The 25,223-nt window shown below is 37.8% G+C and overlaps 1 protein-coding gene across 2 annotated transcripts in view; it reads right to left on the bottom strand.

Moving 5' to 3' along the window:
* Positions 1-25,223, bottom strand: part of NALCN (sodium leak channel, non-selective) — a gene marked incomplete at both ends in the record, with an annotated part of 227,752 nt that overhangs the window by 70,241 nt on the left and 132,288 nt on the right. For both annotated transcript variants that reach the window (XM_080354287.1, XM_080354288.1), the window contains 2 exons: positions 16,926-17,000; positions 21,287-21,424. In XM_080354287.1, coding sequence (XP_080210413.1) covers positions 16,926-17,000; positions 21,287-21,424 — 213 coding nt within the window. The remainder of the gene's footprint in view (positions 1-16,925; positions 17,001-21,286; positions 21,425-25,223) is intronic.

The raw sequence follows: 25,223 nt of genomic DNA, 5'->3' as shown, positions 1-25,223 counted from the left end.
CTATAGAGAGCAGTCCTCTGAATTCTAAGTGGAAAATAAGTGACTGACTTACACTCAGGTACCTAAAAATCTCAGTAAAAAGATGATAAATTCATCCTTCTAAGCAGCTAGCTTTTTTAAATGACTGAACAAGGAATTAAATCTCCTGCAAATGTCAGGCCTGTATTTTTTGTAAGCATACAAATGTTACATACATGCACAAAGGTACATAGATCCACAGGCTCCTATGGGCCTAAGACAGAGTTCAGAAAAGGCAGTATGGACCTGTGTGACACAAAAAGACCCAAAAGCAAACACAGCATGGATTTTCAGGATCCAATTGCCATCAAAATAATGAGTAATGCTACACAATCCCTCTCCTTACTTCCAAAGAGCTACCAGACTGTGCCTTAATTTAGAGGACGGAGCATACAGAATTGCTGATAAGCCCTGAGAAGTACTTGCATTTTTCTTATGTATTAACCAAATAAAGCAAAAAAAAAAAAAGATTAGATGAGGTCCTGGTGATATAAAAGCTAGGTAAGCATTTTCTTCTCCTATGATATAAATGAAGCAGCAGAAGCTTACGTTTATATTTTTGTTACTGCTATTAACACATTCATAGCAAATCTGACTCCCATCTCTCCTCCTTAAAAAGTGTGTGTTTTGAATATGATCTTTGACTAGAATTTTCAAAGGTCCCTATTTTATATGAGAAAACTTTCCTCCAAGAGAACCGCTCTTCAATTTAATGTGCTTTCTTGACAAATAATACTGTGTTGCATACAGCAGGGACTGGCAACCTCTCAATTGATACTTAGGTTTTTATTTCAGCATTGGGCATCAAATACATAAGCTAGAATTTGTGATTCATTAATATTGTTTTTAAAAAAGGTGACAGATGAGGTCAGAGGCAGAAAAAAACCCCAGAGGTCGAAGCTACAGTCTTCAGGAGAGTTTTAAAACTTTCTTAATTATTAAAAAAGGAAAGAGTCTGGCATAAGCAGTCTTCTAGATGACCACATTTTCCAGTCTTGAAAGAACAGCTTGTTTTCTAAAAATGGACATTTTGTCTGTAAAGTTTACTACTTTTGAAATAGTGCTACTTTAAATGCTCTGCATATGGCCTGGGAATAGAGGACCAACTAGAATTTTGTGAACTTTCTACTATTTTTTTCTATGATGATAATAGGGATTTGATGCATTTTATGTAGTACTTAAAATTCCACTAGGAAGCATTATTCTACTTTTCATTTGTTAATAAAAAGTGTTCGACACTTATCTTTCCTGCTGCTTGTTAAAAATCCATTTACATGGGATCAGATATAATGAAAAGGTAATTTTTCATTTTTATTCTATTTTGTAGTTATTTCCCATCTGGAATTACCTCAAGCACTGTCTTCTGAATAAAAATACTCTGGAGGCAAGTAAATCTAACGAGGCTTTAAAAAGCTCCTTGTTTTTCACACACACATTCACATATATATATGAAATTCTATGCCGAGTGTGTTTAAATTAGATATACCAATTATAACACCTTGTTCACACAATATGTTCGTGAAAAATTCCCATGCTGAAACTCTCACTTAAATGCTGAAACCCCGACACATGAAATTTGGAAGTGATGCTACTGCTGAGATTGTCAGTGACTTCTTCCTAGATCTGCTGAATGCCTGGCGGTGCTGGCTGAAAGGCTGAGGGCTTTGGCAATGCGTGGGTTTTGGCAACCAAACAAATTCAACATCCCAGAACAGGGTGCAGCAAGACAGTCAGGACTAGATGAGGTACTGTGCAATCACAAGGAGTATCATCAAGATCATGAAAGAAAGATAAGATTTCTTTCAAAATGAAAGAAATATCTAGATGGCCTTGTTCAATCTTATACAACTGGCTTCAGCCCAATGATCCAGCCAGTCCAGATCCCTCTGTATGGCCTTCCTATCCTCCAGCAGATCAACACTCGACCCAACTTGGTGTAATTCGTAAACTTACTGAGAGTGCACTCAATCCCCTTGTCCAGGTCATTGATAAAGAGGTTAAACAGAACTGGCCCCAATACTGAGCCCTGGGGAACACCACTTGTGACTGGCCACCAAATGGATTTGGGTCCGTTCACCACAACTCTTTGGGCCCAGTGGAAAGCACTAAACATAAGAAAGCTCGTTAGAGACACGGATTGAGCTGTTAAGGATTTCAGGATTTTTTTTTTAAAGAACAATATTCTATAAGGCATGCACACATATTTTCAAGCTTTGGGAGTATATTCAGCACTTAACATAAAATTAGCCTGATTTTAAAAGGTATCTGTTGTTGTTTTGTAACTTGTAAAAATCAGGGCACTTTCAAAAACTGTATTTTTAACAAGTTTATTATGTGTATGGGTGTGTGTACACCTGCATTTCACATATGCATATGCAACAAAGGTATTTGTAGAAGATAAAATGTAGGAAAACTTTTATTAAGATTCTGAAACAGTTTGCACATATGTGTATGTCTGAGCAGATTCAAAATCATATAGGTTGCTGGTATTGGACAGCAAAACTATATCATGTTTCTATGGTTGGACTGGAAAGCAGACCTACAATATAGATTTAGAATACTATGATCAGATGCCTAGAACAGAAAAATACACATCTGCAGGTACACTCAGGAGGTATTCATATTCTTTGCTCTTTTCAAATAACACAAAAACAACTGCAAAAACATAAGAGCTTGTCCTGACATTTTGATCGGAGCTTTTTTGCCCCAAGTATAATAGCTTATACTACTGCCTAGAGGGTACCTCATCCTCACAGAACTCATATGTTATTTTTAGTTCAGAATGGAATGTAGCATATCACAAACATTTTAACCACCTCAATGCTCTAGACATATATGTAAAAAATATATGATTCAGAGTATTTTTTGTATGTTTTAGAAGATAAAGATTCTTTACTTTTTTAGAGTTTTTTCTCTTTGTTAAGAAACTTGTGTGAAATATTTTAAACATGACTGAAGTACATGTTTCTTCTCAGAAGGGTGTAGTTAATGCAAATGAAAAATAGCCTCTTCATTCTTTGCCAGGAGCTGAATTATACCTTTTCTACAAGTTCCTTGCATGGGTCTGTGCTCCCCCATCCTAGTTTCTAACCTGATGTCTGGAATTCTCTGACCCATAAGTAAAAAGGTAATTGTTATTGGCTTGCACGTTTAATAGCTGCATCTTTAATAGCTGACTGCTTGCACACATAAAGGTATAAGAACCTAATGTGACTTTGAATTTTTAATAACTTCTGCAGTAAAAGTTGCATCCTGACACTACATTAGTTTACCTCAACTGTCAGCAATTAAACAAGGCAGCTGGCTTAGTAAAACAGGTATCCTGGACTCCAGCCACAGGACAGAATATGAGATGGAGAGAGACAGATCTGCAGAAGACAATACAGTGTACCTGACCCTCTTTGAAGAAGCCTATTCCTCTCTGTTGCTCAGAGAACTGATGGAACTATACCACTGAGGACAGAAGTCAGAGGGGATGAACCCAGACCTTGAAGTTAGCTCCTACAAGGTTCAGGCCCGTGAGTTTTAGCCAGATCAGGGTTTTAATATTTAAATGAATAGCTGTAAGCCATTATAATCCAAAATCCTTTGCTATTAATATGAAGCATTTCCAGGACTGGCTCAATCTTAACTAGTAGACATGACACTGTATTTTTGTAAATTTGTAAATTTTGTAAATTCGTATTTTTGTACCCTACTACACTAATAGTTTAAACCAGAAATTAGTTTATTTATGTTTCTATAAAGAAAAAAACATACCACCTTGGAAAGTTTCTAGAATATCTTGCCAAGTGATACAAACAGCACTAGTTTACTATGCTGAGCTAGCAGCACTTCCCAACTACTAGCTGCATAAACCTGTTAACTGAGATTTATGTTTGTCTAGTGCTTTCAAATGATCTGTTCACATAAATCCAAATTACAAAGTTGGTTATATGAGAGTAAAGGTCAATTTGTTCATATCACGCATCTTCTTCTTTAGGACACAATCATCACAGCCTATGAACTTCTGTAAAGAAAAAGAGAAAGCACGAGGATCCCTTTTCTCCTCTCCTAGAAAAAACACTCAACACCCTTTCAAAAATCTGATGGATATTACAGTTGTTCTCAGAGATTCCAGCAGACCCTGGGGCACCATATTGTGCCAAAGGTGTATCAACACACACTGTGAACAGGCCTTCTTTGTCCTCATGAGGTTAGAATGCGAATTCACCAAGCCACAGGAAGATTGGACTGGAAGAATTATTGGTGTCCCGGTTTGCTAAATACAAAAGTGAAAGGCTAGCATGTCACTCATCTTGAACTTGCTTTATGCTTTAAAGTGATACTAAGATGCCGCCACAGAAATAAGGACTGGTCCTTAGTGACTTGCCCAAAGTAAAAAACAAAGCCAGCTCTTGCTCCTTTTGTCTCAAATTTCACAAGGATACTGCAAGACTTTTTGGAGCTCAGGAATGAAAAGGGGTAGTGGAAGAGGCATGGGGGAAATGAACGTCTGAAAAGATTAAATCAGGTTGGTGGGTTACCCCTGTTATTTGAACCCATGCAAGGGGTCATTTCTGCTCTGTTGGGCATGACATAGTGAGGACAGTCCTGGAAGACAACAGTGGTAGAGACGATGCGATGTTGTCCTAAGGTTGTACTTGACCTAAAAAGTCAGTGAACAGATAGCTGGCAACATAAGTCAGAAATCTCAGCTACTACTTGATCATTGTGTGAAAGTTTTACTGAAACACAGGGCCAACAGGAATGCATCATTGCTGTGCTGGGATGGCCAACACACTCAAAATATTGCCACGGCTATGTATCTTCTAGATTTTATGCTTCCTCTGGTGGATAGGAAGCTCCATTTTAAAGTATATTCATTTCAGCTGCCCACAGGGGACCTTGAATTAACAGAGCTGATTTCTACACAAAGTGATACTGAGTGGAGATGATGATCATTATGTAGTTTGTACTGCCATTCCTTAGCTTTATGTAACTTTGTTCCATTGAAGTCAACGTTGAAGCTCCTGTCAACTTCACTTGCATCCGTACGTCAGCTGTAGCATTTTGCAGTGGCAGATCCAATAAATGGGCTTTAGCTAGTGGTGTTCTTAAAAGAACACTTTTTAGTAGACATGTGTATGTGCACATATGCCTGTACAACACAGAGGAGGTTTGAGAAAACCTTTTCAAGCTAACGCTAACAAGACAAAACTTAGTTGTTATACAATGTAAATTAGAAAACAACAGCCATCTCATTGTGAATGACCTTCTGTCTCCTGCCCCTGCCATTGCTCAGTCCAAATTGCCACGTTACTGTGAGCTTAGAGAGAGTTCCCCACATATATGCATAAGGACATGCAATCTCAATAACACCTTAAGTTAAAAAAGTATCTGTTGAAACTCTTACTGCCTCTTACAAACTAAAACTTTGAAGTTTCCAGAAGTATTCTTCTTCTATTTTCATTAATACTTAAATGTACTACAGACTTTCAAGTTAGTTTTTCAAGACAGACACATTTTGAAATAAAAGAAAATATGAGTGGTACCAAATGTAAAGAGCACATTACGGTACTTACGGAGAAAATCTTACAGTAATAATTTGTTACAACTCCTGAATTCTATATAAGGAACAGCTTCAGTAAATGAACTAGGAAAGTCTGATCTCCTAGAACTGAACCAGAAAATAATTTTCTTCTCATCATTTAAAATAGAAACATATATTAAGAATTCCGAGAGACATGCATTAAGTTTCAAATGAGAAGAAGAAGAGGAAGACAATGAAGGAAAGCCCAGAACCATGGAGCTGAAGTACAGTTTCATACTGTGGGGGACTGCATCTGATATATCCCATGAAAATTAGGTGTCTCTTGTTTCTTGAATGGCTTCAATCTAAGCCTATAATATATTTACAGGATGTGGTAAACAGATAAGACCTGACACCGTAAAGTACATTTAGAAAGCTTTAAGCAGATTTGCTGATATCACAATTCAAAGATTAAAAATGACAGCCAGAATTAACAGTTCCTAGAGTAGCTCTGGCAAGTTAAAATTACTTGCAGCTATTGCAAGCAACTTGTTTTCTCTAAGCTCATCTAAATCCTTTAACGAATCTAGAGCTAGCAGACATCCACAAGGAACTTACTTAAGACAGAGTGAACCAATGAAAGCAATACATTTTTCTCTTCTGTTATACATATGACCATCCAGACCCAAAGGCATAAGACATATACTTAAAATGAGGCGTGTTCTGAAAAAAAACAGAGTATCGAATACAGCTACCTTGTTCAAGACAGCCTTTTTTTTGGTTAATGTTGATAAAAGTGCCAACTACTTAAAGCATCACTGTTCTGGTTTCGGAATAATGCAGACTCTTGCACTTTAAATATCAAATCACCGACGGTTTGGACTGTAGAGAGTTGGGTAACTGTGCCTTACTCCAAAACCTGAAATGTTTATGGTTTGGTTTTCATAATAGAGAGAAAAGGAGGCTCAAGGACTCTACCAATACATTATTTTCTTTTCCCTAGCAGAGTGCGCTTTTGAATGCCTTGCTTTCCAAGGAGTTATTTCCCTCCTAAAAGGAAAGTACTTTGCTTTTAATAAGTCATGGATGACAGTGTGGCGAGCAGTTCATAGACCACTGGCTAGCCACCATGTGAACGTGTTCTGTGAGAACGCAGGGTTCTGCATGGGGAAAATAAAGCCCTGTAGAGCCTTGGTTAGTTTATGTACTTTCATTTTAACAGAGATGAAAATAATTGCTTTTTAGAGCTCTCTTACAGTGTGTAACTGTATTTTATCAAGTCCCAAATCCACATTAAGGAAATGCTTTTATTTTCTGCATTGTTTCAGGCACACCATTTCAATTATTCTTCATACCAGACAATCTTGACTTCCTTCTCTTACCAGAATCAGGCTTAGGAAGAAGAACTTCTCAGCCTCACTCATGGTACTGGAGCCCACGGGCTTCAGTTTGGCTGACAGTCAGATTTTGACTTCTCCCTACAACCAGATTTGCTGAATAAATCACTTTGTTAGCCCTCATCTCTGTAAAGCTCTCACAGAGGTTTAATTATGAAGATTTCTTAACCAAAACAAAGGTAAAGATGAATGCATAAATATTCGTTCTTAGTAGTTCACAGTAAAAAGTTAAAGAAAAATAAGCAGGGCACTGAGTTCAGGTTGTTTTCTTCATTTGTTCTGCAGACAATACTACAAAACCACAGCAGCAGGAGTATCTAGCAGAAGCTATAAAAATCGCATGTATTTTCACCAGCTAGAAAACCAGTGAGCTGTTTCAATTGTTAGAACTGCTTTGCGTGAAGAGATGAGGAATATCTGGAGGGCAAGTGTGTATGGAAATCATATTCAATAGGAACAGTGAAAAAAGCAAACAAAAACTAGAAAGGCATAAATATACAGATAGACTGCTTCAGCAAACATGAATGTATACTCAAGAAGTCGGTAGTAAAACCTTGGTCTTTTCTTCCTGTTCATCTGATTTCAACAGAACAATGACCAAAAAACCCCCAAACCTCAAAACGAGTTTACATTTGCAACCATCACCAGCACTAAAAGTGGAAACATGCTCCGTGTGAGAGAGACAAAAGAACTAATGGAAGATAAGGTTGCAGACCTAACTTCTGTATTTAGTTCTGGAAAAAGATCAGTGCACTGCTCATTTTTCTCTCTTTGCCCATGTGACTTCCATATTGGAAAACTAGTTTGAGTGAAAGCTTTCTCTCACATAATGAATTTCAGCAATAAGTGTATGCCTTGGATAGGGAAACACTGATAATCAATGATTAGAAGGATGTTTTAGTCCAAAACAGAGTAGTGATCACTCTCCAAGCAAGGGTAGATTTAAAGAGACACAGCTTGAAAGTTTTCAAGGAAACCAGTACTGCATCCCTGAACTGATGGAGGCTTTATTAACAAACAGATGGTTGTTATGCAGATTTCCAGGGATTAATTCCTTTGACAAAGATTTTGGATAAGTGACTACAGATAATAGCAAATGTATGACCTAATGAAAACAAAAGACTGCACTAACTGTGTCTGCTTATGCAAGAAAAAGAAGCAGCAGTTGAGAAAATGGTAACCATAATGATGATGCCTGAAGGGAGAAAGGTGCCAAACATTTTGGTAAGAAGAGTGGTGGAGCATCATAGTAAAATTAAAAAAAAAAATTAAAAAAAATCCCAGTATCTTGATATTGATGTAGCAACACTGGTTAACAGGGAATATAAAATGGATATCCTCAACATCACTGGCAGTGCAGTGAGAGCCTTATTCTTTTGGAAAGCAGTTATTTGCATCTGTCTTTTAAGACTAAACGTAACTACAAAATAGTAGGATACATTAAAACATGAGATCCACATTCGTGACATATTCCCATAGCAAATGGTGAATGTCTGGTTTCACACAGGCCACATTGCCTTTTTCTCTGAGCATGTTTTTTGGTCTCCAAGTGAACCAGGGCCTGTATTTCCTTCTGAGCAAACCCAGGTGGAAGTCAGGCACCTCGGCAAAGATCCTGTCAGATTCACACCATGCACCTTTAGCTCAAGTGCCAAAGCCAGGAAATTGCCATTTAATGAACCTAAGTTCACAAACAAGGAATTTGTTCTCTGCTGTGAGCGAAGAGAGGTGAAGTGAGTAGCTTTGAATATTGACTTTTATCTTTCTTTCCTGCTGTTATCATCCAAGTCCCTAAGCTAAATTAGAGTACCAACCCTGGAACTTCAGTGTTACATACTGTGATTTTGGGTCTCACTAATGTAAAAGCACCCATATGATTAAACGCCAATGAAACGTGGGTTCCTAATTCATTAAAGTTGGAGATTCATGTCATCTAACTATCCACTGAAAGCCAGGCATTTTGCCTAATTAGTCGTCTAGACTCTCTCCATAACAGAAAAAGAGAGCATCCAACTTGGATGGGATGAAACATTTCCTGGAGGGTAACTATGGCTACAGGCAAGCCTGGACTACGTGTCTAACTTTTGGCATGGCTAACAAGCTGACATGAATCCTATCCTTTGATATTTCAGAAAATTCCAACCTTTATCTAAAAGAACAAGAATTTTTGCTCATATATAATTGTTGCAAAACTTGAGGATAGTTGCTTCTAAACTTCTGTGTGCTGGGCTAACTATAAAACCATGAAAACATTTTGTTTTGCTGCTTAACTGCATAAACACACAGAATTCACATGGTTTATTTTTTTAAGTCTATGACAGAAGATACATTTTTACTTCTTTCCTGAAAACAAATGCATTTTTACAGCGCACAAAGTGGTTTATTTTGGGGAGATTTCTTTTACATGGATTAAAAATGTGAACCTAATTGCTTGAAGTTAAATACGAAAAGCGTAGACACTGGAAATATTTTTAACTGCATCAAAATAATGACTGCATAATCAACAACTGATTGTATATGAATTTAAGATCAAAGGTACAAATCGTGCTTTTTTTTTCAGCTCACAGACAAACAAAACAGAATACTATAGCAATCACAGAAAGGAAATTTTATGTTTGCTCTGGGAAAGTAAGTTTGAATTGTCTGGCATGTGAATACTGCTTTAGTTTAATAAAAAATCCAACTCTACAAGAAACTGAGTACCTGCGACCCTCCTAAAATCAACAGGATGCTATGGTGATCAGAGTCCTGCAACACTGACAAAAATATTTTATTCTACTTAATCTAGATGTCTGATTTGAATCTTTTATCCCAATTCTAGTTTAGAGTAAAACGTAGACGGACACAGCATAATCTCTTCAGAGACTAGCTTGCCTTGTCTTGACTGACCTTAACCAAAATTTCACTTACACAGTCTCGAATGAAAGCGGAGCAATATCGAATTCACATTTAGCAAATTTGTACCAGAATTATCTAATACACTGTTCACAAATCTGATCTTCCTTAAGGGAACAGTCCTGTGAAGCAGCACAACTACACTTACATGAGATTTCAACAACTTAAAGTGGATGACTGACTGACTTGAGTAGCCTAAGCATTAGAACACACTTTGTTCAATTCCTCACCATACTGGGAATTTATGTAGGAACCCAGAGATGTCACTTCTTCATCTTTCATTCTGCAGCTGTAAAATAGGGACACAATAATCTTGTCTGATATAAAGCAAAAAAGAAACCTGCCCCAAGTTAATCAGGTAAGATGGGGTTGTCATCATCAGCATAAGGAAAATCAAGAACATTTCACATTTGAAATTAGGATTGCAGAAGTAAGATTATATGGCCAAGGAAGTTAGGCCGCTGCTTTTACTCAGAGATGCTGGAGATGCTTACTCTTTGTCTTGTGGAAATACAACTCAGTAAAGTGGTGGCAGATATGTTTTTAGCCACCAGTGAATTTAGTTCTTCCTTATGCTATTTGCAAATTACTTATGAAATCCCATTCAGATTATGGAATATTAGGGGCATAAAAATAGGTGCACTCGGTTAGATCAAAGGTCCACCTCTCCAGTACCCTGTCTCTGACAAGGACCAGCAGAAGGTGTTTGAGAATAAAGTATAAAACCAGATCAAATACAGAGCAGTTATACTTCCTGCACGCTTTCTTAGCTTTGACAACCACTGAGGCTCTCAGCCCTTAGAGGATTTTGTCATCTTTAACCCCAGCCAACAATTAGGACCACAGAGCTGCTTCCTCACTCCACGCCCCCAAGTGGAATGAGAGAACAGAACCCTAAAAAATAACACACTTGAACTAGAATTCCTGTTATTAAAAACTCCACAATGTTGACACAAAAGACATCTCAGAAACTTGGTAGAAGTAGCAAGCAGTAGGATCCTACAGAATCAGAATATGCAGAACCAGGTGACATATTATCCAGATTAACAGTACAATGCACCAGTGGAAGACTACAGTCAACAAAGTGAATAAGGTAAATGCATATACAAAGAGCATAGGATCCCTCTGTATTGCAAATGCATGCCCAACTGGAAGAAATACTCTGCATACATGTAAATGTGAATCAGAAAGTAACTTCAATATGCAAAGTAGTATTAAAGGCCTAAAGACAAGTGGTAATAATAATGGGAAGACTTTGTTTACCCTCATTATGTTGAGGAAAGGGTAGAAGAAAGAGATTAACTTTTTACTCATAAGTGACTTCTCACTGAATTATATAGTCAGAGAACACTTAAGTGAAGAAGCACCTCATGGTTTAGTACAGAGCAAGGTCTAGTTCATGACATAAATAACAAAAAGCTATTCTGTAACAGTGATAAAAATACTGTTATATTCAGATTTTTTTTTTTTTACAAGTTGAAGGTCAAAACCATCTACCACATTGAACTTAAATTAAAAAATTAATTACATAGAATCATGAAGTTTTTGAAAACAAATGTAAAGGAACAGCTAAATGACAGAAACTGAGAGGAGGGCTGTACGGAGTAACTTTAAATATCCTGTTTCAGAAGCACAGAATACATCTACCACCTACAGAAAAACCAAGGAGGTCAAAAAGGCCAGCAGTGTCAACTGCAGTGCAAAGAAGGCTTTTAAAAGTAAATGAATATGTTTCAGAAAAGGAAGCCATATGTTAAGCAGAAATTCTGGTATATTTTTATAAAACTATTATATGGGAGATCCTCGAAGAGTTTGAGAGACTAGTTTCTAAAGAAATAAAATCTAATAAGAAAGCTTTTAAGAACATACAGAAAACAGTGAGATCCTCAGAGAGTCTAAAATAGCAACAGCCTATTCATCAAGAGTGTTCGGAAAAATAAAATCAAAGCACGAAAGCAAAATGAATAGTGTCAACCACAGAGAGGGTCAAAGAAGACCCTGAACTGTGATGAAGACTAATCTCCAAAAGAATACACCAGGAGAAAACCCTTCAGAAGATAATGGACACAAGGTCAATTTGTTACTATCTAAGACCTGATAATGCTCACTCAAGAGTTCTAACAGATCTCAGACACAACAATGCTGACATACTAGTGGTGGTGAATAACTCGTCACCTAAAGAAACTTGGTCCTAGAGAAAGTAGAGTGGCAGATGTGACTAACTTTAAAAGAGGGCTGCAGGACAGAGCATGGGAAATTAGAAACTAATCAGTCTGCCTTCATATTTAGGCAAATTGGTAGAAATATAATAACAGAATTAGTAAATACGTGGAAAATATAATGGGAAAAGTTAATACAGCTACTGTAAGGGAAAGTCATGCTTCACAATCTGTTAGAGTGCTGAATTTCTAAAAAGAAAAGTCCAAACTTTATCACCAAAAGCAAAAGAAATCAAAGAAATCCTTTTAGTTTCTTTTTAACTTAGAAGCAAAAAGAAATCAAAGAAATCCTTTTAGTTTCTTTTTAACTTTGGAGCAACAGTTGATGGAGAGGGTTGAGAAGACAGGAATAAAGGATAAGGAGGTTAAGATTGTAGCTGATAGATCTCTTGCGCCTAAGATTGATACCATCCACAGAACTGCTGTACTGAACGCCACACAGCAAGGGGCCTCATGTGAAGATGAGCAGGTTCAACCTCACACCTGGAGGTGAAGTGGCGTGTTGGGGTCAGCCTGGATTGCTGCAGAGGATCAAGTTTCTTGCACAGACAGATGGTGACTGTGAGCTGCAGTCCAAACCCTTTTCACTTGACTTGAGCTATCAGGACAGACTGAAAGCACGGCAGCTGAGAGGGTGAGACGTGGCAGAGTATGAAAGATGTATTGCAAATGAATGGAGCTGTAAGAGTACAAAGATTAATTCTGTTCTTAAACCAGCGGAATGGTGTCTTGGAAAAACAGATTATATTCCTATGTGTGCCTGTGATGCTAAGTAAATCACTTAAATTAATCTTTTACGAGTTTTATGTTTGTTCTAGATACTTATGAGGGGTACCATAAAAAAGTCAGGAAGGAGATTAATAGTTTTGTCTTTGTAGCAAAACTTGAATACTGTGCAATAAATAATGCACAGGGATGACATACTGTACAATAAAGAGAAAATAAACTGACTACTGGCTTATCAAAGTGAGCTCTAGCTACTTTTTGCACTAAGTGATGCCAGACATTCAGAAAGAATATTGTGTAATCATGTAATTAAAAACTGAATCATGATGTATATCCTTAATTGTCTTTGCACTGGCAAATTCAATTCTAAGTTTTCTGGCTTTTAGATACATTATTTTAAAATCTTACTTAAAATCTCCTAGACATTTTATGTATTTTTACTTTGATTAATTCATATTTAAACATATTTACTGAACCAACATGAACACCAAGTATTTACATATCATTTTACATTTTAGAGTACACTGCAAATATTAACTAATTAGTCTTTTCCCAATAATCTGAAAGAAAAGTAATATTATTTTTCTAATCAAGTTCAAGAAAAGGAATTAAGTCATACTTAAGAAGGACACGTCCCCAAAGGGTTCATTATCTAGGTGTGATTTCTGGCCTAAATATATTCTCCTTCTTTCCTTGAAAATCATTCAGTACTTTATCATTTGAAAATGCCCTGGGCCTCAAGCTTTATAGCCATGAAAGGCAGGGAAAAAATGCAAACAGGACGATGGCAATACTTTTGAGAGCATTACAGTTTCACCATTTTTCAATTAATCAATGTATTTTCCATTAACAGTTTGAATTATTTGATTCCTCTCTTGGAATCAGCTTTTAATTATAGATGTCAAACTTTTTTCAGTGGAGCGATACAGATCTATTCCTTTATAGAAATGGTCTTGATTAAAACATAACAATTACTTCACAATCCTCCCTTTCCTTACAGTCCATTTTTCTTTATTGGAGAATTCAAAATATCATTGAATTACAAACTCTTTCTGCTTTATCTTCTGAGATAAGACAACCAATATTTCAGTATAATAGCACACAGTCACTATCAGCAGCGAGCCTGTGATACCATCTCTTTTATCCCACAGGAAACCTTTCTGTTCTAGACACTTAATCAGTTGAACAATCATTCCACTAATTCTATATGATTCAGCTCCAAGAACTGACTTCTTACCTCCTTTCACCTTAGGCATGTTTAACACATGAAGCACTTCTTGTAACACTAATTTTTTAGATAAAATACCAAAGGGGAATACATTCGACAGTACTGCATCTCTGGAGAGAGGTTACTGTTTAAAGCAACATTTCAAAAGCATAAATACAAGGGATCCAGCATCAGCCAGCTTGGACATCTCTATACATCATAAGGATGTATCATGCACATATCAATATGCCAGTCAACCAAACTGGTATGTCCAATGGCAAATGGTTGTCCTCTGGTTAAACATCCTCTTGGGGCGTGGAAACAGACTGCCAGTGTCACCATAGTGCCACACTGCATGGCAGATCTCATGACTCAAGCAGAAGTTTTATTCTGGCCCAGCACCACATTCACGTAGTTATGCTTCTGCCAGCACCGGAGGGACTTTAATATATATTTTTTAAATTCTATTTATGTCTCTTACTTGAGTGTACTTTACTGCTGTTACGGAGACAGTATCCCTAACAAGATTTCTGGCTGACGCAGTGGCAAATGTTGCGAGCAGTGGCCTCTCATCGTTGCTTTACGTTCACCAGTTCCAGAGTGGGCTGCTAAAACACAAAGTCTTGCTGCTGCCATTTCATAAGCAGAGGTATAGACCTTTAAAGGGGTTTATGAATCCAAAATGCTCAGTTTCACAGAAAAGCCACAGGATTTCATATCTTGAAGTCTTCAGAGAGTTGATTTGTGCTCCTAACTCATGCAGACAGTATAAAAATCTTACTGTAAGATTGACAACATGATATAATATTGCTTATCATACATCTCAGCCATTTTCATTTCGAATCATTTTACCTCTTGAGACTGGCAAGTAGAAAAATGAATAAAATTAATTTGGTCTTCTCAGTTTGCATCCTCAGAGACTTTCCGATCATCCCAAAATCAACTCTAAGATCTCCAATTTCACTCATGTGAGCTGAATAATTGAAATCCAGTATTTATATTACTTTGTGGCAGAAAATACCTGCCCTTTTAACTTATTTCAAGTCTGAAATACATACTGATATTTAACCCTGCAACAGCAAAACCAGTATTGATTTCTGTATTGAATTCTATAAAGATGAATTTAAAGTAACTATATAATATTATTTTTTGCCAGTGCCTTGGGAAACAATATTAGCTTGATGCATTCTACATACTCAGTGAGTATACATGAAACATACAATCTCTAAATCCACAATGAGAAGTGTGTAGAAAATGAACACAACATCCATCCTGGGGTGCATCAAACACAGCATCACTAGCTGGTCAGAAGAGGTGACTGTCTCTCTGCATTCAGGGTTGGTACAGCCTCACGTGGAGCACTGTGTGCAGTTCTAGGCCCCACCATTTAAGAAGGATGTGAAGGTTCTTGAATGTGTCCAGAAAAGGGCAACAAAGCTGGTGAAAGGGCTGGAAGGAGTGTCTTATGAGGAGCATCTGAGGACTTTGGGCTTATTTAGTTTGGAGAAAAGGAGGGTGGGGGGCTCTCTACAGCTTCCTGAGGAGGGGACGTGGAGAGGGAGGTGTCGAGCTCTTCTCCTTGGTACTCAGTGACAGGATGTGTGGGAATAGCTCAAAGCTGCACCAGGGGAGGTGTAGACTGGACATTAAGAAGCATTCATTTACCAAGAGGGTGGTCAGACACTGGAACAGGCCTCATAGAGAGGTGGTTGATGCCCCAAGCCTGTCTGTGTGTAAGGGGCATCTGAACAATGTCCTTAACAATGTGTTTTAACTTCTCATCAACCCTGAAGTGGTCAGGCAGTTGGACTAGATCATCAATGTAGGTCCCTTCCAACTGAAACAGTTATGCTATGCTATGCTATGCTATGCTATGCTATGCTATTCTGTCTAGCCTAGTCTACCCTACTTTAGCCTAGCCTAGTCTACCCTAGCGTAGCCTAGCCTAGGCTATTCTTAAACTAAGAGAAAAATAATATACAAGAAAAAATAAGGAGATGGTTATTTGGCATATTAGTTTCAATGTAATTGTTCAATGTAAAATAACTAAGTTGTGTGGGCGATATTTTTCAAGAATTGAAAGAACATAGTATTACAACTGCTGATGTACCTAAGAGATGGACAAAACCAGCAAATTTTGGGTGAAAGAAGACTATAACTCAAATATCACAGAAGTGTTTCCCACATGTAAAGGCCTCTATTTGCTATTTCATGCATGAAATAGGCAAATGTTAGTGACTTTGCTCCTCTTTGCACAAATTAAAACACAGGCATATATTTATGTAAAAGCTACCGATACCTCCCTCTCTGGTGGATTGTGCACAAGGTCAGAATGGACAAGATGAACTCTCCAGTTACATTTGGTTTATGTGATTGTCATTTGGGGTTTCAAGCATGAGAAAACAGCTTTTGGGCAATCTTGGTCCTCAAATCTGGAGACTCAAGCAAGTTAACTTCACCCAGTGTCTTCAGCACTCACCTCACACATTCAACCTCTACTGCTTCCCATCTCTGGACCCTTGCTAGTATGGTCCTCTTCAGCGGTGCTATGGTGTGTACTTGTAAAGTATCATATGGATTCACAAAATGGTTTGTGTAAGAAGGGACCTTTAAGGATCATCTAGTCCAACCCCCTGCCAAGGGCAGGGACATCTTTCACTAGATTATAAGCAAAAAGATGACGTAGCTCTGGTTTTAAAATTATTATAATTACATTACTATCTCAATTGGCTTTCATCAAATATATAAACAATTTCTAAAACTCTTTTACAGTGTCTTAATTTCTGCCTCACATTGTGTGATGGTCAATCATATGACAAAATACTGCTGTGCCTTTCACCCTCAATTGTTTTGTTCATTTTGATGATGTTTCACATCTTTTATCACAAAAACACCAGTAAAGTCATGCTTTTTGAAACTAGTTTGAAGCACAATAAAAAACATGTTCTTACTTGTTTAAGTTTCTTCAGATCTTCATCAAGTTCCAAGTTGTCCAAAATAACAGCAACAAACAAGCTGAGCAGAATCTACAAAACAATTGCAAATTATTTGTTAACGCTTTTCTTATTTTTCTTAAGAAATGAAATAACATGGAAAAATAAGGGTGCTACTGATGTAAATGAGTCTTGACTTTGATTCTTTTTGACATCACTTTTGACATCACTTGCTACTATATGTATGCTAGCCATTTTTGCAAGTAGTAAATTGTTTTTCATCTTATAACACAATTACTATACGAACTTAAAAATTTGATTTCTAGGTATTACAATGAATGCATTATGTGTGTTTAACAACAAACCTTTCAAAATGTATTTCACAAGGAAAATTAAATTAATCAGAAATACAAAAAAAAAAAAAAAAAGACAAAGCAGAATCCTAAAACAGCTCATAAAGCTAAGGTGCTTTTCAATTAAGGTGTGAATTTTTAGCACAGAGGCCACCTAACCCTAATTTACTTTATGGACTTGCTTAATGCTCAGAGTACCTGAGAGAGGCTGAGAAAGTTGGGGTTGTTCAGCCTGGAGAAGATAAGGCTGCAGGGAGATCTTATTGCAGCCTTTCAGTACTTAAAAGGGGCCTGTAAGAAAGATGAGGACAGACTTTTTAGCAGGGCCTGTTGTGATAGGATAAGGAGTAATGGTTTTAAACTAAAAGAGAGGAGATTCAGGCTGGACATGAGGAAGACATTTTTTACAGTGAGGGTGTTGAAACACTGGCCCAGGTTGCCCAGAGAGGTGGTAGATGCCCCATCCTTGGAGACATTCCAGGCCAGGCTGGACAGGGCTCTGAGCAACCTGATCTCGTTGAAGGTGTCCCCGCTCATTGCAGGGGGGTGAACTAGATGACCTCTGGAGGTCCCTTCCAACCCAAACTATTCTATGATTCTACGGTTCTGTGACTCTACCTCTGTGCAAAGTGTTAACAGCTAAAACTCCACTTTGAAGGACAAGTAACCTGCCTCATTATTTGCATGCATTGGGGGCTACAGTATAGGCAACTCATGCATTTTCATTTACTATACATTAAATATTGTGTAGATAAGCCTCTAGGAGGAGAGAATCCTAGGGAAAAAAGTATATATCAGATTATTATAGTTTTCTTGTACAGAGGTACTGACCAGATGCCCAAGAAGCTAAAAATGTGACTGATAGGAGCTGAGAAGGAGACCGAACTAGGAGAGCATGGATGTAAGCGAGGGAGGATACCATCTTCAGCACATATCCTCAGGCAACTTACATCTCAAGGCAGTAAATTTCTATATACTATACACAGCTTTACAGCTGTCAGCAACTGCCAAGGTTTTAGTCTCTGAGGTTCAAGGCAAACATCCTCAAACATACTGAGTTCCTAGAGATATCAGAAGGAATCCAAGAATTAAAAGAATCACAGGCCTAAAATATTTCTGTGGTCTTGGACCACTGAGTGACAAATAGAGCAGACATTTCTGTCCACCACTGTTGTAAACAAAGTGTAAGATTACCTGTCATTCAATCACATCAGAAAATTATTCCCCACTTATATGGAAGATGAAATTAAGTAGCCTAGTACACCAGACAAGGAGTTTGGAACTTATCTGTTCCAACACAGATGTCTGCATCTGAGCTGGGTGCCTGGACCTTGTTCCAGAGCAGGATTCTCTTTCCCTCAATGAACTATAAAGGTACAGAAGACAGAGGAAGGAGTCTCAGCCACAAATTTATAAGATGCCATTGTTTAGAAAAAGAAATGTTCTTTTTAATAGGTAACTGACTTTAGCAAGACGTAGAATTTCATGCAGCCACTCAAAAAGACATATTATATATGCCACATACTCAAACAGTACCTCACATAGTTTTCAATGATCCGACTACTATGAACAGTAGAAGTTAACATGGCCTTCAGAATGGCAATCTAAGACAGAATGATGATGAAATACACAATCCCTGGCATGAACTACTTCGATCCCTAATTGCTGATGAATGGTTTTACTATCATTCTGTCAGGATTTTACAATATGGTGTAATATACTTTATACCGTATATGATACTCCAGTACCTGCAGCTCAGATGAGACTAGTTAAGCAAGTACAGTTCCACATGAAAAAAATGTACAGTACTCATTAAATAGATCACCACTGACAGTGCTTCTGCTTGATGCACAGATATGTATTAAGGCATCAAGACTTACATTAACTCCCCTTTCACTTTCTTTCAACAAGAACGAAAGACGATGTACCACAAAAATTAAATGCAAACTTGGTATTTGTTTAATGTTCTCTGCTGCCATCTCAACTAATAATAGTCCTCGCTTCCAACAGAGGTTTTTTTTGAGCTTCAACTTTTCTTTGCCTTCTAATGTGAAACCTATTCATTTCTTTCCAAGGCTCTACAGTCTGCTTTGCCAAATGCCTGCAATTATCACTTCTCAATTCTAATCCTCCCCCCTCTTCTGGCTGGTGAAAGTAATTTCTTCACTTCACTCTTGTTATTTATTGATGGCTGTTTATTCTTAGAACTCTTCTTTTTGGTTTTAGGAGCCCGACCGTTTTCCTTCTCCTTTACCAATTCCACATTATTTTCTTTCTTTAAGCTGCTTTTGCTTGTAGACAACTGTTCTACTTAGATTTTATCTTCCAGGGTCTGAGGAAGATCTTGGAAGTGAAAAGAACAACTTCGTAAGTCCAGGTAATTCTGCGAAGTTGTCTTCTCAGTTTCTTCATCCATGTAAAATTTGCATAGGTGAATGAGAAGAAATGTGCTCACTTATGAAGAAAAGCAAGGACTGTGTACTTAAATGCAAATTCCCCGTAAAAGGACTGAGTATGGCGTACTAAACAGTGACTTCGCTCCTAGCAAAATAAATGTTTTGAGTAAACAAATGGAGAAGTCCCAGATGACTCCTTCAAAATATGAAACATAAAGCAGCATACTAAAATTGCTCTTACAGGTCAGTTACTTCTCAAGGTGTGAATTTCTAGCATAGAGGCCATCTGACATTAATTTAGTTTATGGACTTGCTTAACACTTATCTAAGAGCTAAATATGTATTCCAGTTCAGGCAAAGTTCTTGGTGAAAAATCAAAAAAACAGCAGTAAGATTCTCTAAGCCATAAATGCTTTCAAATCCATGACCAAAATCCACTTCCCTTTTACTTTTTGTCCCCAAATCCCAAGGAGTTTTAAAGATCCCTTTAGCATGAAAATTGCTTTTCCAGACCCCAAGGACTCCTCTGACCCTTGCAAGCAAATTACACGTCCTATACGTCTGCTGATACATACATTTGTTTGGCTTAGACTTTGATTTGGTTAAGCAGCTCTAAGAGTACCAAATGCCCTTTAATGCCATTTATAAAGTGGTCAAGATTCCAGTTTGTATGAAACAACCTGCTGCACCCATAATTAGAGTCTGACTATTCAGTCTTTAAAAGTGAAACAGGACATATTGTAAAGTAAAAGTAGATGGAAGCTGATGGAGATTGTGTCAATCCAGTTCGGACCTTACGTAAGTAGATAACTGAACAAAGAAAGAAAATGGAATCAATAAAGTGAAAATATCAGTAAGTGCCTCAAAAACTGCAGTGAATGCAAAATATAAAACAAGCAAAAGTAGGAGTGAATTAAGGATGGTTAAAATGGGTATTCCCCTGATGGTGGTATTTGCTCTGTGGTGGTATTCAAAACACAGTACAAACCCGTGACTGATATAAGATATTAAAAAAACTGTTTTCCTTACTGTTTTCTCTATAAAAAATTGTAATAATCCCATTTAAAATGCATACAGATATGCATTTGGACATAATCCCCATTGTCATTCACCTGCTGGAACCTCTTTATTAATTCTCCTCCTTTTATTGCTAGATATACTATATCATATATTTTCCACGCATTGATTTTGCATTAGACAACAGGAAAGCAGTGATTTTTAGTTAAGAGTTTGCATCCCGAGGCTTTACACTTCTCGCTTTAATTGCTGCTGCAAAGAGAACGCAATGGAAGTTGAGGAGACGATTTTACATGATAAATAAAAGCACTTGCTTTACTCTGCAATCAGAACTGTGAAGGTACAAGACAGTTAACAATTATATTATTAGTCTAGCAGTGTGACTTGGATCTTATGAAGAACATCACCTCACAACAAAATGAAGGCTCACTGCTGCCTTGTGCCACATGGCTGAAGGGGAAATTCCACCACATCAAAGAACTAATCCTAAAGCCCTCTATGCTGAAAATGAGCATCAGAATTAGTTTTAACTAGCTGAGAAAAAATAATACAAGAGCTATGACGATAATTCAAAACAAAGAAAAGCACAGCACATTTGCAAGGCAAAACTTACCAGAGTAGCAAAAAGATGATATAGTATAAAGTAAATGGCAACTACTGGTGCCCACATATGTCCTACAGCATTCAGTGTCTGGTCCATGACATCCACCCATCCTTCCTGTGTGAGAATCTGAAACATTGACATGAACGCCTGCAAGAAAAAGAATCACAAAGATATTAACAATTCACAAATTATTTTAATGTGACTTTACAGACACATACCTCAAATTGATTTAACAGAGCAAAACACCTCTTTTGTTTGTTCAATCTTAATTAACAAATGTATTTCAATTTTTACAGTCAGATGAAATGCTATTCCAGAGCTAAAGGAGAAACAAATAACTTAACCTTTGACTGAACTGCAATATGCACTGTGATTCTGTGTAATTGGAGGGGGAGATTTCAAGTTTATATTACTAATATTAACTACAGGCAAGTACTTTGCTAGGGCTCCTTATCAAGTTTGCAAAGTTTTTCAAACAAAACAATGTCTTCTCCAAGCAGTTATTTCCAATGCAAACAGGACCCTTAAGATTACAGGCACACCCTTAAGGGAGTCCAGGCTGTGATTTCTACCCTGCAGTGTAGGGTAGAATCTACTCTAGAGCAGACTGTCCACATGCATGCATACAGCACTTGGTCCCCATGGCCACAACATATCATTAGTATTTGGTGACAAGGATTTGGACCACTGATAAGGATCCTATGACTAGAGCTTTTTCTCCTCTGTCCATTATAATTAGTACATATTTTAAAGTACAAAAAATGGATCATGTTACCTCTATCATGTTCAGAGGAAGAACTGTGCATTTTTACTCTGTTAGGGTCGTCCCAAACATTTAGCTGCTAAGGACTTGGTAAAAAATTTGCCTGTTGGCTCTCACAAAAAAACCCACACCAGAACCCAGAGTGGTTCTTATTGCTGCCATGTTCTGTGGCACTCTGAAGCAGACAGAAGCCTAAACTCACTGTTAGGCTAAGACCAAGGAGTTTGAGAGCTATTTTTACAGTTGCTTTTCAGAATTAAATCACACAAATCAAACTTTCAGAGATGGTTAAGCCTATAAATCCAAACCACTCACCAGCAGTGAAGCTAAGGTATACATAGAACAGATCAAGGCATCCAAGTGAGCAAATGCACATATTGGGAGATGAAGTTAAACTTAAGACTTTCTGCATCAGCAACATCTTGACCAAATGTAATGTTCCCACCTTTCCTTTGAACACACAGATCCCTCAGAGAACAAAGGCCAGCATAAACTAGAAGCAGCAGAGAAAATTGCTTGCAATTACTGTTCTGTAAATCCTTTATGTCAGCTAAAATCTTTGCTATGTCATTTTAGGAGAGCCCAAATACGAGGGTTGGAATTTGCAGTGCCCTCCAGTTGTATGTTCCTGCCAGTAACCTCGGCCTTAACTAGCATGTTGCTGATCTGTGGCCAGATTCTCCCCCAGACCTGACTCCTGACAACCACACACTGCACAAAATTACAGAGTCTCATTAGTGACTCCTTTCCTTACAAAAAGTCATTATAAGAGTCCTGGAAAAAACCCCAAACAAAGCACCAATGAGTGTTATCTAGCTCCGCAAAATACCTCAAGTCTCTCCTAATGTAAAACCTGCAGAGAAGGAAACATTTGAGATCTTTAGCTCAGGAGTGGCCTCCTGGCCAGAGAAGCGTGCCTGAACCAAGCAGGAAATTCAGACCCCTTTACAGCTGCTGGGGGTGCTTGAGGGTGAAGAAGACAACCACGCCATTGGTGCCCAGCACCGCTCCTCAGCTCCCCTTCATGATGGGGAGGTGAAGCTAAACCTGTCGCTGTTTTCTGCACTCATAGCACCCCTGGAGCCAGTGATGGTCGCACCTGACTGGTGTGAGACTCCTTGCTGACATACAAGGTGGGCACTGCAGTAAGCAATACACCCCATAGCTGGCTTTAAAAACACCTGAGAGACTGGATAATTGAATCAGTGCAGCATCTCTTTTTCTAAATCACACTATATTACTGTAGTTTATTGCTTCCAAAAAATATGTATCTTAATTAATTCCTCAAGGTATAAAGATGCCTTCAATACTATCTTGTAGACCTCTCATTAATACAAGTATTGGATTAATTTGGAAAAGACCTTCTTCTAATATCATAAAAATCTAATCGTCCATCTAAAACAACTGTCCATAAAGTATATAGTTACATAAAATAGCCTTTCAGCATAATTTAAACATTTAAATATAACATTAAAGACCAGTATATGACAAAACATTAGTTTTAAGAAAATACAGCACTGCACAATGAGTATATGCATCACACCTAGCAATCTCCTTTGGAGCAAGTTATTTTTAGTTGAAAGGTATACTTCCCACTGTTTATTTTAAAATTAATTTGAAATGCAACTAGCTGACAGAATCAACATCTGTGAAGATGAGATTTATGCAAATGGTGATCTTCTGAATTAATTTGTGTTATAGAAAAGACTGTCAATTTCTTTGAGTATTTATGCCCTATTACTTAATGAGCTGTTTTGATGATGGAAGTCAAACTACCTTTTTATTTATAGGGGAAGATTGGCAAAGGTCCAGTGGAATATCCAAGACCAAGTGCCAGTTCTGATATCTTGTCCAGCTATTACAGGGGTGATACCAGACAAATGACTACTTACAGTTATAATGTTCTTGACTTGTAACTGCTGCTTGTCCAAAAAATATTATGGGCCAAATCTCAATGGCTTCATTCATGGAAGTGGTCATACAATCAGTGGGATTACTTCTGCAAACTCAGTTAACAGGATTTAGGCCAGTGTTGTGAAATGTTTGCAATCTGTTCTACCTGTGTAAACTAAGCTTTTTCTCCTAACAAAGCCATGAGTGGTCAATAACACCCTAAGAAAAGAGTAGCCATCCTGTGAAAACACGGCAATGACACTGAGATTGTAACTGCATCAGAGAATTAAGAGTACATTGCTCAACTTTTTAAACGGATGATGCTTAGGCTGAACTAACATTTCACAACTTGAGCTTTCTCCACGCTTAAAGCTCGGAGTGAAGTCCTGGTTTTGCTGAAGACTGAGGGATTTTTGCTGCTGAGATCAGTTGGGCCTGGTTTTCATCTTGTGTTGACCCATTTAAAAGAACAGCAGCATTCCCAGCTTTGTAACTTGAGACACCGAGTAGTCAACACATGGCCCCAAACCCCAAGAGAAAGCAGGGCATGGAAGTCAGAGACACTTAGAATGGGCTTGGTTTTCCACACAGTGAATTTTAAAATTTCTTAGCAGCCATCTTACACCGATGCCTTTGAACAGACGTCCCCCTCCCATTCCGTCGTCAGGGGGCACAGCTGTCCCCCGTCCTCAAGGCTCAACAGGCACAGCCCGAAAAGACATGTAGAAACAGAGATGGCGAATGGCTAAAACAGTATAGGGAACATCTCTATTTTTATACTTAGCATTAGAGAGAAAGCCAAACCATTTGGGAAGTTGCAATGGCCGAAAGAAGGGTGAAATTTGTAGCCATGGCAACACCGAGCTTGTGCCTATTGACTGTTGTCAGGAAACCATGTGAAAACATGCAATTTAGAGGCATTAGCAGAAGGAGGAGGTCTACTTGTTCCAAAACCCATACTGTGCCTTCTTATAAAACACTTACAGTTTCAAAATGATTTTAGGTTGTCTGTTTCAGTGCAGAAAGCACTTTAATGTACAAACTCAAAATTTAGCCTCTATTACCACCATTTTCACGTGCTTGTCCTCTCTGTATTTGTAACTGAAAAAGTCCACAGCAACAGTCCTGGCCATTTTAGGTTTGCTCTTCTTTGGCGATAAGCTCCTAAAAATTTATCTTGGCAAATTCTGCTATTGCAGACCTCATATCACCTCCTATGTCATATAGAAATGCAGGCACGTCTTCAGTCTTGTTTTAAAAATAATACATTCCAGGCAAACCCAAAGTTGT

The sequence above is a fragment of the Nesoenas mayeri genome (genome assembly GCF_963082525.1).
Source record: "Nesoenas mayeri genome assembly, chromosome: 1".
NCBI lineage: Eukaryota > Metazoa > Chordata > Aves > Columbiformes > Columbidae > Nesoenas > Nesoenas mayeri.
This window is presented reverse-complemented; position numbering and strand designations above follow the sequence as displayed.